The sequence below is a fragment of the Salvelinus fontinalis genome, chromosome 9 (assembly GCF_029448725.1).
Source record: "Salvelinus fontinalis isolate EN_2023a chromosome 9, ASM2944872v1, whole genome shotgun sequence".
Taxonomy (NCBI): Eukaryota; Metazoa; Chordata; class Actinopteri; order Salmoniformes; family Salmonidae; genus Salvelinus; species Salvelinus fontinalis.
The window spans coordinates 4010718-4026296 of record NC_074673.1 but is presented as its reverse complement, the minus strand read 5'-3'; the positions used below and the strand labels follow the sequence as shown (position 1 = coordinate 4026296).

Sequence of the window (15579 nt, the reverse complement as noted above, 5' to 3'; positions counted from 1 at the left end):
GGTTCCTGGGGATGGGGGAGAAAGTGTTCCTGACCCAACCTGTATTGTAGGGTTCTGGTTCCTGGGGATGGGGGAGAAAGTGTTGCTGACCCAACCTGTATTGTAGGGTTCTGGTTCCTGGGGATGGGGGAGAAAGTGCTCCTGACCCAACCTGTATTGTAGGGTTCTGGTTCCTGGGGGAGAAAGTGTTGCAGACCCAACCTGTATTGTAGGGTTCTGGTTCCTGGGGATGGGGGTGAAAGTGTTGCTGACCCAACCTGTATTGTAGGGTTCTGGTTCCTGGGGATGGGGGAGAAAGTGTTCCTGACCCAACCTGTATTGTAGGGTTCTGGTTCCTGGGGGAGAAAGTGCTCCTGACCCAACCTGTATTGTAGGGTTCTGGTTCCTGGGGATGGGGGAGAAAGTGTTGCTGGTGCAGGATGCCTGTGGAGATCATGTGCCTGTTTTTCTGTTGAGATTGTATTGGCTGAAATGACAAGCCTGTATGGGCTAGATACTCACTTCGTGCAGGCTACATTTGACAGGAAGAAGTAATTAAAAAATTGGGAGATGAGTTTTGTGTTTTCTTGACAGAACCGAATCCATTTAAGTGACTGGTCTGTCTATATGTGTATCTATAGTGTGTGTGTGTGTGTGTGTGTGTGTGTGTGTGTGTGTGTGTGTGTGTGTGTGTGTGTGTGTGTGTGTGTGTGTGTGTGTGTGTGTGTGTGTGTGTGGCGTGTGTGTGTGTGTGTGGCGTGTGTAGAGTGTGTGTGTGTGTAAGGTGCACGTACGTACATGCGTTCTATAAAATGTGTGTGTGGCGTGTGGCGTGTGTAGAGTGTGTGTGTGTAAGGTGCACGTACGTACATGCGTTCTATAAAATGCGTGTGTGTGTGTGTGTGTGTGTGTGTGTGTGTGTGTGTGTGTGTGTGTGTGTGTGTGTGTGTGTGTGTGTGTGTGTGTGTGTGTGTGTGTGTGTGTGTGTGTGTGTGTGTGTGTGTGTGTGTGCGTGCGCGTGCGTGTGTGTGTGTTCTCTTGGCAGAACAGAATCTTGTTTGACTGACTGGTCTGTATCTGTGTTATGTGCAGGCATTGGCATAACTCATTAACCTGTTTCTGTGTGTTTCCTCTGTCTGTCAGGGGTCCGGGGAGGCCTCAGCGAGAGGGACAGCCATGGACGGAGACTGTCTGAGCTGCATCAAATACCTCATGTTCGTCTTCAACTTCCTCATCTTCGTAAGTATTCTCCCGGTGCACTTTTCTCCCTATATAGTACACACGTCATTCTTAACAGTACTCTACCCATTTGATGCGATTGAAGCAATCACATTGAAGCATCATTATTGCCCATGGCAGATTTGGTCTCAGGCTTGAGAAGCATTTGTCATCCTTTCCATTCTCAGACAGATCCTCCCCACGAGGCAACAACATGGACTCTCTAAACCTCCGTGCATCCAAAATAAATTGCCTCTATAGCAATAACATTTAACCATTTTTTTTTTTTTTTTTTTTTTTTTATGTGACATTCATCGAAGAAACCCAATTATTTCCCGGGAGGAAGAGATGGTATTAGAAGTGAATGTGTGAGGCTCCTATCTCTACCCCCCTCCCCTCCCCTCCACCTCAATATCCCCCTTTTACTTAATCAATGGAGAGTCACCCACTGGGAAAGCAGATAGTGGTTTAGTGATAGAGGGAGGATGAGGGGGGGGGGGTGAAGAGGGGGAAGAGGGAATGTGGGATTCACTTTGAGAGGTAGCTGAAGCACCCCACTGACCTACGTTATAGGATTTAACCCAACCCCCTGCTGAGGCATGAAGACTAGAAGACAGGCAGTCTTTTACCTTTCCGGCTCCCCTCATTCCTCCTTCTCAGCTCTCTCTCTCTCTCCTTCCTTTCATCCTCAATGGTTAACTATTTCATGGTTTTATTTTGGCTAGGTGAGAGTTTATACAGTATGTTCACGTTTGAACAATATGTAGCCTATCGCAAATGTCCTCACCTAAATGCAGCCATTATCTGTTTCGTTAAAAATATCCGAGGGATGTGTCACGCCCGGACCTTAGAGATCCCTTTTATGTCTCTGTTTTGGTTGGTCAGGGCGTGAGTTTGGGTGGGCGTTCTATGTCTGGTGTTCTATGTTGTCCTTGTTTTGTATTTCTATGTGTTTGGCCTGGTGTGGTTCTCAATCAGAGGCAGCTGTCTATCGTTGTCTCTGATTGAGAATCCTACTTAGGCAGCCTTTTCCCAGCTGTGTTTTGTGGGTAGTTGTTTTCTGTCTCTGTGTCTGCACCAGACAGAACTGTTTCGTGTTGGCCTATGTTTGTTATTCTGTTTTAGTGTTCTGAGTTAAAATTAAATATTAACATGGACACTTACCACGCTGCATTTTGGTCCGATCCTTCATACTCCGCGTCAGAAGAAGAAGAGGATCGTTACAGGATGAGGCTGGAGAAATATAACCACTCTCAAATTCACCGACACAGCTATGGATACAAGGACTGACCACCCATGATATAAGGAATATTAGTTTTAACCAGGTTTTGATGCTAGATAGTGTTTGTGTACATTTTCTTTGTTTACAAACATTGGAGTAAAACAAGCGTATAGTTTGAATGCTGATGTGGTACGACAGCATTTATAACCTATATTATAACCTATATTATAACCTATATTATAAGTTATATTATAACCTCTATATTATAACCTATATTATAACCTATATTATAACCTATATTATAACCTATATTATAAGTTATATTATAACCTATATTATAACCTATATTATAAGTTATATTATAACCTATATTATAACCTATATTATAACCTATATTATAACCTATATTATAACCTATATTATAAGTTATATTATAACCTATATTATAACCTATATTATAACCTATATTATAACCTATATTATAACCTATATTGTAAGTTATATTATAACCTATATTATAACCTATATTATAACCTATATTATAAGTTATATTATAACCTATATTATAACCTATATTATAAGTTATATTATAAGTAATATTATAACCTATATGATAACCTATATTATAACCTATATTATAACCTATATTATAAGTTATATTATAACCTATATTATAACCAATATTATAACCTATATTATAACCTATATTATAAGTTATATTCTTCAAGAATCAATAGGTTCACATTATTCCCTTCATCTCCCTCCCTCCCTCCATCCCTCCCTCCCTCCCTCCCTCCCTCCCTCCCTTCCTCGCCCTCCATCCCTCCCTCTCCCTCCCTCTCTCCCTCCCTGCCTCCCTCGCCCTCCCTCTCTCCCTCCCTGCCTCCCTCTCCCTCCATCCCTCTCCCTCCATCCCTCCCTCTCCCCTTCCCTCTCCCCCTATCCCTCATCCCTCTCTCTCCATCCCTCTCCATCCATCCCTCTCCCCATCCATCCCTCTCCCTCCATCCCTCTCCCTCAATCCCTCTCCCCATCCCTCTCCATCCATCCCTCTTCCCCATCCCTCTCCCTCCATCCCTCTCCCCCATCCCTCTCCCCCATCCCTCTCACCCTCCCTCTCCCCCATCCCTCTCCCCCCTCCCTCTCCCTCCATCCCTCTCACCCTCCCTCTCCATCCCTCCTCTCCCCATCCCTCTCCCTCATCTCTCTCCCCCATCTCTCTCCCCCTCCCTCTCCTCACCCCATCCCTCTCCCCATCCCTCTCCCTCATCCCTCACCCCCATCCCTCTCCCTCAACCCTTCTCCCACCATTCCTCTCCCCCATCCCTCTCCCACTCCCTCTCCTCCCTCCATTCCTCTCCCCATCCCTCTCCCTCAACCCTTCTCTCGCCATCCCTCTCCTCCCATCCATCCTTCTCCCCCATCTTTCTCCCCCATCCCTCCCTCCCTCCCTCTTTGGTGAGGTTTTCATTGGCCTGTCTTAATGGTTTCCCACCTGTGTTCTCTTTCCTCCATTAACTGTAATGAATTATGTGCATGTAAACTAAACTAATGGTCTGTGCTATCTGGGATCCTTGGGACGTCCCAACTCTGACGTCACCCCATTCAAGTTGACATTTAAAGGGTTAAGGTTAGGGTTATGTAAGGGTTTAGGGTAGAGTAGAGTATGGGTTATGGTTAGGGTTAGGGTAGGGGTTAGGGTTAGGGTAGGGGTTAGGGTTAGGGTAAGGTAAGGTAAGGGTTATGGTTAGGGTAGGGTAGGGGTTGTGGTTAGGGTTAGAATAGGGGTTAAGGTTAGGTAAGGGTTAGGGTAAGGTAAGGGTTATGGTTAGAGTAGAGTAGGGGTTGTGGTTAGGGTTAGAGTAGGGATGTAAGGTTAGGGTTATGGTTGGGGTTAGAGTAGGGGTTAAGGTTAGGGTTAGATAAAGGATAAGGTTAGGTAAGGGTTGGGGTTAGGTAAGGGTTAATAGAATAGGGGTTAAGGTTAAGGTTAAGGTTAGGGTTAGGTAAGGGTTATGGTTATGGTTAGGTAAGGGTTAAGGTTAGGTAAGGGTTAAGGTTAGGGTTAGGTAAGGGTTAAGGTTAAGGTTATGGTTAGGTAAGGGTTAAGGTTATGGTTAGGTAAGGGTTAAGGTTAGGTAAGGGTTAAGGTTAAGGTTAGGTAAGGGTTAAGGTTAGGGTTAGAGTAGGGGTTAAGGTTAAGGTTAGGTAAGGGTTAAGGTTAGGTAAGGGTTAAGGTTAGGGTTAGAGTAGGGGTTAAGGTTAGGGTTAGATAATGGTTAGAGTTAGGTAAGGGTTATGATTAAGGTTAGGGTAGGGGTTAAGGTTAGGGTTAGATAAAAGTTAAGGTTAGGCAAGGGTTAAGGTTAGGTAAGGGTTACGGTTAGGGTTATGGTTGGGGTTACGGTTAGGGTTGGGCAAGGGTTAAGGTTAGGGTTAAGATGATATATGATGTAACAGATGCAGCAGGCAGAGAACAGAGCATTTTGCTCTTCATTGTAATCAGAGGGCTAATATCAAAACTATCCCAAGGATACCGGATAGCACTCATCCTAAACTAAACCCTCTCTCTGCCCCCTCCCTCTCTGTCCCCCCTCCCTCTCTGTCCCCCCTCCCTCTCTGTCCCCCCCTCCCTCTCTGTCCCCCCCTCCCTCTCTGTCCCCCCTCCCTCTCTGTCCCCCCTCCCTCTCTGTCCCCCCTCCCTCTCTGTCCCCCCCTCCCTCTCTGTCCCCCCCTCCCTCTCTGTCCCCCCTCCTTCTCTGTCCCCCCTCCCTCTCTGCCCCCCCTCCCTCTCTGTCCCCCCTCCCTCTCTGTCCCCCCTCCCTCTCTGTCCCCCCTCCTTCTCTGTCCCCCCTCCCTCTCTGCCCCCCCTCCCTCTCTGTCCCCCCTCCCTCTCTGCCCCCCCTCCCTCTCTGTCCCCCCTCCCTCTCTGTCCCCCCTCCCTCTCTGTCCCCCCTCCCTCTCTGTCCCCCCTCCCTCTCTGCCCCCCCCTCCCTCTCTGTCCCCCCTCCCTCTCTGTCCCCCCCTCCCTCTCTGTCCCCCCTCCCTCTCTGTCCCCCCCTCCCTCTCTGTCCCCCCTCCCTCTCTGTCCCCCCTCCCTCTCTGTCCCCCCCTCCCTCTCTGTCCCCCCTCCCTCTCTGCCCCCCTCCCTCTCTGTCCCCCCTCCCTCTCTGTCCCCCCTCCCTCTCTGTCCCCCCCTCCCTCTCTGTCCCCCCTCCCTCTCTGTCCCCCCTCCCTCTCTGTCCTAGCTGGGAGGCTCCTTCCTCCTGGGTGTAGGGGTGTGGGTGCTGGTGGACCCTACAGGCTTCAGGGAGATCGTAGCATCCAACCCTCTGCTCTTCACTGGGGTGTACATCATCCTGGCCATGGGGGCGATGCTCTTCCTCCTGGGCTTCCTGGGCTGCTGCGGAGCCATCCGGGAAAACAAGTGTCTGCTTCTCTTTGTAAGTCAACTGTGATGGGTGGGAGGGTGGCTGTTTGCGTGTGTCGGGGGCGGATATGTGTGTGTGTGTGTGTGTGTGTGTGGATGTTTGTCTGTTCGTTCTATTCAGTATATATTGTGTATATTTGGTCATGTATTTTTTGGGGGGAGGGGGTGTCATTGTGGCCTGAGATATAAAATAAATAAGACGTAGTAAAACAGAGAGAATATTTCATCCTGTAGCCGTCCATGTAGCAGGGCCTCATGCATAGTTAATGTTGAGTGGGCTCTGTCAGAATATGATGTTTAGTGACACACACTCACTTTTCCTAACACTCACTCTCTGTTACTCTCTCTCTCTCCCTTTATCTGTCTCCTTCTCTCTCCTTTCCCTCTACCCCCCCTCTCTCTCTCTCTCTCCCTTTATCTGTCTCCTTCTCTCTCTCCCCCCCCCCCCCCCCCCTCTCCCTCTGTCCCATGTGTCCCTGCAGTTCTTCATGCTCATCCTGGTTATCTTTCTGGCAGAGTTGTCTGCAGCCATCCTGGCCTTCATATTCCGGGAGCATGTGAGTACCTAGACCCCGTGACCATCCACTGTGATGTACGACCACTGTTCCCGTTACCACGACAACCACTGTTCCTGTTACCATGACAACCACTGTTCCTGTTATCATGACAACCACTGTTCCTGTTATCACTACGAACACTGTTCCTGTTATCACTACAATCACTGTTCCTGTTATCACTACAACCACTGTTCCTGTTACCATGACAACCACTGTTCCTGTTATCATGACAACCACTGTTCCTGTTATCACTACGAACACTGTTCCTGTTATCATGACAACCACTGTTCCTGTTATCACTACGAACACTGTTCCTGTTATCATGACAACCACTGTTCCTGTTATCATGACAACCACTGTTCCTGTTATCATGACAACCACTGTTCCTGTTATCACTACAATCACTGTTCCTGTTATCACTACAACCACTGTTATCACTACAACCACTGTTATCACTACAACCACTGTTCCTGTTATCACTACAACCACTGTTATCACTACAACCACTGTTCCTGTTATCACTACAACCACTGTTATCACTACGAACACTGTTCCTGTTATCATGACAACCACTGTTCCTGTTATCATGACAACCACTGTTCCTGTTATCATGACAACCACTGTTCCTGTTATCACTACAATCACTGTTCCTGTTATCACTACAACCACTGTTATCACTACAACCACTGTTATCACAACAAACACTGTTCCTGTTATCACTACAACCACTGTTCCTGTTATCACTACAACCACTGTTATCACAACAAACACTGTTCCTGTTATCACTACAACCACTGTTCCTGTTATCACTACAACCACTGTTCCTGTTATCACTACGACCACTGTTCCTGTTATCACTACAACCACTGTTCCTGTTATCACTACAACCACTGTTCCTGTTATCATGACAACCACTGTTATCACTACAACCACTGTTATCACTACAACCACTGTTCCTGTTATCACTACAACCACTGTTCCTGTTATCACTACAACCACTGTTCCTGTTATCACTACGACCACTGTTCCTGTTATCACTACAACCACTGTTCCTGTTATCACGACAACCACTGTTCCTGTTATCACTACGACCACTGTTCCTGTTATCACTACGACCACTGTTCCTGTTATCACGACAACCACTGTTATCACTACAACCACTGTTATCACTACAACCACTGTTATCACTACAACCACTGTTCCTGTTATCACTACAACCACTGTTCCTGTTATCACTACAACCACTGTTCCTGTTATCACTACAACCACTGTTCCTGTTATCACTACGACCACTGTTCCTGTTATCACTACAACCACTGTTCCTGTTATCACGACAACCACTGTTCCTGTTATCACTACAACCACTGTTCCTGTTATCACTACGACCACTGTTCCTGTTATCATGACAACCACTGTTCCTGTTATCACTACAACCACTGTTCCTGTTATCACTACAACCACTGTTCCTGTTATCACTACGACCACTGTTCCTGTTATTACTACAACCACTGTTCCTGTTATCACTACGACCACTGTTCCTGTTATCACGACAACCACTGTTATCACTACAACCACTGTTATCACTACAACCACTGTTCCTGTTATCACTACGACCACTGTTCCTGTTATCACTACGACCACTGTTCCTGTTATCACTACAACCACTGTTATCACTACAACCACTGTTATCACTACAACCACTGTTCCTGTTATCACTACGACCACTGTTCCTGTTATCACGACAACCACTGTTATCACTACAACCACTGTTATCACTACAACCACTGTTCCTGTTATCACTACGACCACTGTTCCTGTTATCACTACAACCACTGTTCCTGTTATCACTACAACCACTGTTCCTGTTATCACGACAACCACTGTTATCACTACAACCACTGTTCCTGTTATCATGACAACCACTGTTATCACTACAACCACTGTTCCTGTTATCACTACAACCACTGTTCCTGTTATCACTACAACCACTGTTATCACTACAACCACTGTTCCTGTTATCACTACAACCACTGTTCCTGTTATCACGACAACCACTGTTATCACTACAACCACTGTTCCTGTTATCATGACAACCACTGTTATCACTACAACCACTGTTCCTGTTATCACTACAACCACTGTTCCTGTTATCACTACAACCACTGTTATCACTACAACCACTGTTATCACTACGACCACTGTTCCTGTTATCACTACAACCACTGTTATCACTACAACCACTGTTATCACTACAACCACTGTTCCTGTTATCACTACGACCACTGTTCCTGTTATCACTACAACCACTGTTCCTGTTATCACTACAACCACTGTTCCTGTTATCACGACAACCACTGTTATCACTACAACCACTGTTCCTGTTATCATGACAACCACTGTTATCACTACAACCACTGTTCCTGTTATCACTACAACCACTGTTCCTGTTATCACTACAACCACTGTTCCTGTTATCACTACGACCACTGTTCCTGTTACCATGACAACCACTGTTCCTGTTACCATGACAACCACTGTTCCTGTTATCACTACAACCACTGTTCCCGTTATCACTACGACCACTGTTCCTGTTACCATGACAACCACTGTTCCTGTTATCACTACAACCACTGTTCCTGTTATCACTACAACCACTGTTCCTGTTACCATGACAACCACTGTTCCTGTTATCACTACAACCACTGTTCCTGTTATCACTACAACCACTGTTCCCGTTATCACTACGACCACTGTTCCTGTTACCATGACAACCACTGTTCCTGTTATCACTACAACCACTGTTCCTGTTATCACTACAACCACTGTTCCTGTTACCATGACAACCACTGTTATCACTACAACCACTGTTCCTGTTATCACTACGGTTCCTGTTATCACCACTGTTCCTGTTATCACTACGGTACAGTACTCTAGTACCTCTGACCATATAGTTACTAATATTAACGTCCTCCTCCATGTTCCTGTGTAGCTGACCAGAGAGTTCTTCACTAAGGAGCTGAAGACGCACTATCAGGGTTACAACAATACGGACGTCTTCACCGGAACCTGGAACGCCGTCATGAACAGCGTAAGGCCAATACACGGTAAGGTTGGGGTCAATTCCATTCCAATCGGGTCACTTCCAGAATGTGACTGAATTCAAATGGAATTGACCCCAACCCTGATACTTGGTAGATCTATACAATACTTTTACTGTGACAGACACTTTCAACCAAAGCCACTTAAACGTGGCACTGGATTTTTTTTTTTTTCATTCAGTATCTGTATGTGATTCCTGCGGGAATTGAACCTTCAACCTCTGTGTCCTCCCATAGTTCGACTGCTGTGGAGTGAATAGCCCGGAGGACTTTGAGGAGAGCCTGTTCCGGCTGATCAACCCCAACGAGATGGTCCCCGCAGCCTGCTGCAGGAGGGGCAGCCAACCAGGAGACTCGGTATACGTCAACCAGGACGAGTGTCTAATGGGGAAAATGCTCTTCCGAAATAACAAGGTGGGTAGTGGTCTGTGTGTGTGTGTGTGTGTGTGTGTGTGTGTGTGTGTGTGTGTGTGTGTGTGTGTGTGTGTGTGTGTGTGTGTGTGTGTGTGTGTGTGTGTGTGTGTGTGTGTGTGTGTGTGTGTGTGTGTGTGTAGTCTTCAGCACAACTTCCACAGCTCCACTCCTTGTGAGAGAAAAAGCATTTTGCTTTACGTCCTGACAAATGTTGAAGCTCCTGAACACAACACCAACAGCCGAGTCCAGTGGTGACTGATGGTGCTATCGAGTCCAGTGGTGACTGATGGTGCTATCGAGTCCAGTGGTGTCTGATGGTGCTATCGAGGCCAGCGGTGTCTGATGGTGCTATCGAGTCCAGTGGTGTCTGATGGTCCTATCGACTCCAGTGGTGTCTGATGGTGCTATCGAGGCCAGTGGTGTCTGATGGTGCTATCGAGGCCAGTGGTGTCTGATGGTGCTATCGAGGCCAGTGGTGTCTGATGGTGCTATCGAGTCCAGTGGTGTCTGATGGTGCTATCGAGGCCAGTGGTGTCTGATGGTGCTATCGAGGCCAGCGGTGTCTGATGGTGCTATCGAGGCCAGTGGTGTCTGATGGTGCTATCGAGGCCAGTGGTGTCTGATGGTGCTATCGAGGCCAGTGGTGTCTGATGGTGCTATCGAGGCCAGCGGTGTCTGATGGTGCTATCGAGTCCAGTGGTGTCTGATGGTCCTATCGACTCCAGTGGTGTCTGATGGTGCTATCGAGTCCAGTGGTGTCTGATGGTGCTATCGAGGCCAGTGGTGTCTGATGGTGCTATCGAGTCCAGTGGTGACTGATGGTGCTATCGAGTCCAGTGGTGTCTGATGGTGCTATCGAGTCCAGTGGTGTCTGATGGTGCTATCGAGGCCAGTGGTGTCTGATGGTGCTATCGAGTCCAGTGGTGTCTGATGGTGCTATCGAGGCCAGCGGTGTCTGATGGTGCTATCGAGTCCAGTGGTGTCTGATGGTGCTATCGAGGCCAGCGGTGTCTGATGGTGCTATCGAGGCCAGTGGTGTCTGATGGTGCTATCGAGTCCAGTGGTGTCTGATGGTGCTATCGAGGCCAGCGGTGTCTGATGGTGCTATCGAGTCCAGTGGTGACTGATGGTGCTATCGAGGCCAGTGGTGTCTGATGGTGCTATCGAGTCCAGTGGTGTCAGATGGTCCTATCGAGTCCAGTGGTGTCTGATGGTCCTATCGAGTCCAGTGGTGACTGATGGTGCTATCGAGTCCAGTGGTGTCTGATGGTGCTATCGAGGCCAGTGGTGTCTGATGGTGCTATCGAGTCCAGTGGTGTCTGATGGTGCTATTGAGGCCAGTGGTGTCTGATGGTGCTATCGAGTCCAGTGGTGTCTGATGGTGCTATCGAGTCCAGTGGTGTCTGATGGTGCTATCGAGTCCAGTGGTGTCTGATGGTGCTATCGAGGCCAGTGGTGTCTGATGGTGCTATCGAGTCCAGTGGTGTCTGATGGTGCTATCGAGTCCAGTGGTGTCTGATGGTCCTATCGAGTCCAGTGGTGTCTGATGGTGCTATCGAGTCCAGTGGTGTCTGATGGTGCTATCGAGTCCAGTGGTGTCTGATGGTGCTATCGAGTCCAGTGGTGTCTGATGGTGCTATCGAGTCCAGTGGTGTCTGATGGTGCTATCGAGTCCAGTGGTGTCTGATGGTGCTATCGAGTCCAGTGGTGTCTGATGGTGCTATCGAGTCCAGTGGTGTCTGATGGTGCTATCGAGTCCAGTGGTGTCTGATGGTGCTATCGAGGCCAGCGGTGTCTGATGGTGCTATCGAGTCCAGTGGTGACTGATGGTGCTATCGAGGCCAGTGGTGTCTGATGGTGCTATCGAGTCCAGTGGTGTCAGATGGTCCTATCGAGTCCAGTGGTGTCTGATGGTCCTATCGAGTCCAGTGGTGACTGATGGTGCTATCGAGTCCAGTGGTGTCTGATGGTGCTATCGAGGCCAGTGGTGTCTGATGGTGCTATCGAGTCCAGTGGTGTCTGATGGTGCTATTGAGGCCAGTGGTGTCTGATGGTGCTATCGAGTCCAGTGGTGTCTGATGGTGCTATCGAGTCCAGTGGTGTCTGATGGTGCTATCGAGTCCAGTGGTGTCTGATGGTGCTATCGAGGCCAGTGGTGTCTGATGGTGCTATCGAGTCCAGTGGTGTCTGATGGTGCTATCGAGTCCAGTGGTGTCTGATGGTCCTATCGAGTCCAGTGGTGTCTGATGGTGCTATCGAGTCCAGTGGTGTCTGATGGTGCTATCGAGTCCAGTGGTGTCTGATGGTGCTATCGAGTCCAGTGGTGTCTGATGGTGCTATCTCTCTCTGTGTGTCTGCAGGGTTGTTACTCTGCTGTGGTCGACTACTTTGAGCTCTATATATATGTGGCTGGAGCGCTGGCCATAGTGGTGCTCACCATTGAGGTAGGATTCACTATTTCATTTCTGTTAATAAACATTTTGTGAGTAGCCCCCAAAATCAACCAGATTTCTTTGTGTCCTTTATCGGTTTATCTGATTAAGTAATGTTAGAGGTTTTGTAGTTTATCTCCCCCCCACACACACATACATAGCACATAATACACAGGAACAAACACTGACATACTGGGGAATGTCACTTCCTTAACTTTTCACAGTACGTTAGCCCCCCCTGGTGGAGAGTATTGGTGTTGCAGGACTGTTACTCAACATACAGTACGTTACATAGGATAACATACCAAGAAGGGGGGTATAATGACTATACATATGCCAATCTATTCCATGGATTAGGTCAAGACAGAACTAAGTCATCTAATCACTTGTCTTGTTCTGTGGCCTGACTGCTCTACTGTCTCTCCTGTCTCTCCTGTCTCCCCTGTCTCTCCTGTCTCCCCTGTCTCTCCTGTCTCACCTGTCTCTCCTGTCTCCCCTGTCTCTCCTGTCTCCCCTGTCTCACCTGTCTCTCCTGTCTCTCCTGTCTCTTGTCTACAGCTGTTTGCCATGGTCTTTGCCATGTGTCTGTTCAGAGGGATCCAGTAGGATGCCTGACTGCTGTACCGCACGGATGGGAGCTAGAAAAGGGAAATCAGGAGGGGAAAAAAAGAAAAATTTACACTTACAAATATGTTGTTCTTTTTGTATCTGCAAAACAAATTGGTTAGAAAACAAACAAACAAACAAAACAACAACAACAGCAGCAACAACAACAACAAAAACAACATCAACAAAAACAAAAACAGCAACAACAAAAACAACAACTACAACAACAACAACAGCAACAACAACAACAACAACAGCAACAACAACAACAACAACAACAACAACAAAAAAAACAACAACAGCAACAACAACAACAACAGCAACAGCAACAACAACAACAGCAACAACAACAACAACAACAACAACAACAACAGCAACAACAACAACAGCAACAACAACAACAACAACAAAAACAACAACTACAACAACAACAACAGCAACAACAACAACAACAGCAACAACAACAAAAACAACAACTACAACAACAGCAACAACAACAAAAACAGCAACAACAACAACAGCAACAACAACAACAACAACAACAGCAACAACAACAACAGCAACAACAACAACTACAACAACAACAACAGCAACAACAACAACAACAAAAACAGCAACAACAACAACAGCAACAACAACAACAACAGCAACAACAACAACAACAACAACTACAACAACAACAACAGCAACAACAACAACAACAACTACAACAACAACAACAGCAACAACAACAACAACAAAAACAGCAACAACAGCAACAACAACAACAACAACAACAGCAACAACAACAACAAAAACAACCACAACAGCAACAACAACAACAACAACCACAACAACAAAAACAACTCGTACTTCTCAGCTGGACTTTTGAGGTACAGGGTGAGTAAAAAACTAAAAAGAACAGGATAGAGAGAGAGCAAAAAGACAAGAACAACAAGAAAACAACAACAAAACGTATGTAAGGTGATTTGTGTGTAAAAAGTGAAATAGGTGTTTGGTGGACCAGGTCTAACACAGAGAGGACCCGGTTGAAAGGAAGGATTGGTGAAGGAGAGGACCCGGTTGAAAGGAAGGCTTGGTGAAGGAGAGGACCCGGTTGAAAGGAAGGCTTGGTGAAGGAGAGGACCCGGTTGAAAGGAAGGCTTGGTGAAGGAGAGGACCCGGTTGAAAGGAAGGCTTGGTGAAGGAGAGGACCTGGTTGAAAGGAAGGCTTGGTGAAGGAGAGGACCCGGTTGAAAGGAAGGCTTGGTGAAGGAGAGGACCCGGTTGAAAGGAAGGCTTGGTGAAGGAGAGGACCCGGTTGAAAGGAAGGCTTGCAGCGAAAGTAGCCTGAGTCCCGGATCTGTTTGTGCTGTCTTGCTAGCTAACTGGGACTCAGGCTAGAGCAGAAGGCATTACACTGACTTTTGGATGAAGAATATTTATACCTACTGAGTAAAAAGTTGGCTTAACTGTAATATAGAAATATGTGTTTTCATGTACACTTTGGCTGTTTCTGTACCACTCCCTCCTCTCTACCCCTCCGCTCTTCCATCTACGTCTACCACACTCCCTCCCTTCGTCGCTCCCTTCATCCATCCCTCCCCCCTCAACATCCTATTGTTAGAGCCACACCTCTTTAATGTTGTTCAAAGGCCTGTCTATAGTGTGTGTGTGTGTGTGTGTGTGTGTGTGTGTGTGTGTGTGTGTGTGTGTGTGTGTGTGTGTGTGTGTGTGTGTGTGTGTGTGTGTGTGTGTGTGTGTGTGTGTGTGTGTGTGTGTGTGTGTGTGTGTGTGTGTACGTGTGTGTGTGTGTGTACGTGTGCGCATGTGCGCGTGTCTGTGCGCGTGCGCGTGTGTGGGTGCGCGTGCATGTGTGTGTGGGTGTGCGTGTGTGTGTATGTGTGTGTATGTGTGTGTGTGTGGGTGTGTGGGTGTGTGGGTGTGTGTGTGTGTGTCCTGCATGTAGCTCCTTTTATCCTTGAGCTTGAAAGCCGACTGCTGATATTTTGATATTTTAGTTTTATTTTGTATTGTGACGTTCATTGCAATAGTGGTTACATGTGGTTTAGGTGAAAAATACATGTATGTGTAGGTGCATTTGTATTGAAAAAAAATGATGCCATTAAAATGACATTATAAAAAAATATTGTCCATGTAGTGAATTCCTTTCTGATGCGTTTAACAAGTGTATATGTTGTAGTGCAGGATAGTACGGCCTAGTCCCTAGTTCCTAGTACGGCCTAGTCCCTAGTTCCTAGTACGGCCTAGTCCCTAGTTCCTAGTACGGCCTAGTTCCTAGTACGGCCTAGTCCCTAGTTCCTAGTACGGCCTAGTTCCTAGTTCCTAGCACGGCCTAGTCCCTAGTTCCTAGTACAGCCTAGTCCCTAGTTCCTAGTACGGCCTAGTCCCTAGTTCCTAGTACGGCCTAGTCCCTAGTTCCTAGTACGGCCTAGTTCCTAGTTCCTAGTACGGCCTAGTCCCTAGTTCCTAGTACGGCCTAGTCCCTAGTTCCTAGTACGGCCTAGTCCCTAGTTCCTAGTACGGCCTAGTCCCTAGTTCCTAGTACGGCCTAGTCCCTAGTTCCTAGTACGACCTAGTCCCTAGTTCCTAGTACGGCCTAGTCCCTAGTTCCTAGTACGGC

At 47.3% G+C, this 15579-nt stretch overlaps 1 protein-coding gene across 1 annotated transcript in view; it reads left to right on the top strand.

Moving 5' to 3' along the window:
* The window catches only part of LOC129861917 (tetraspanin-18-like), a 119153-nt gene extending 106128 nt beyond the window's left edge, over nt 1–13025 (top strand). Inside the window, exons 3-9 of the mRNA XM_055933106.1 lie at nt 1123–1218; nt 5668–5862; nt 6332–6406; nt 9396–9494; nt 9742–9918; nt 12279–12362; nt 12909–13025. Of these exons, the coding sequence (XP_055789081.1) occupies nt 1123–1218; nt 5668–5862; nt 6332–6406; nt 9396–9494; nt 9742–9918; nt 12279–12362; nt 12909–12956 (774 nt within the window). The 3' untranslated portion in view covers nt 12957–13025. The remainder of the gene's footprint in view (nt 1–1122; nt 1219–5667; nt 5863–6331; nt 6407–9395; nt 9495–9741; nt 9919–12278; nt 12363–12908) is intronic.
* Nucleotides 13026–15579: the final 2554 nt, after the last annotated feature.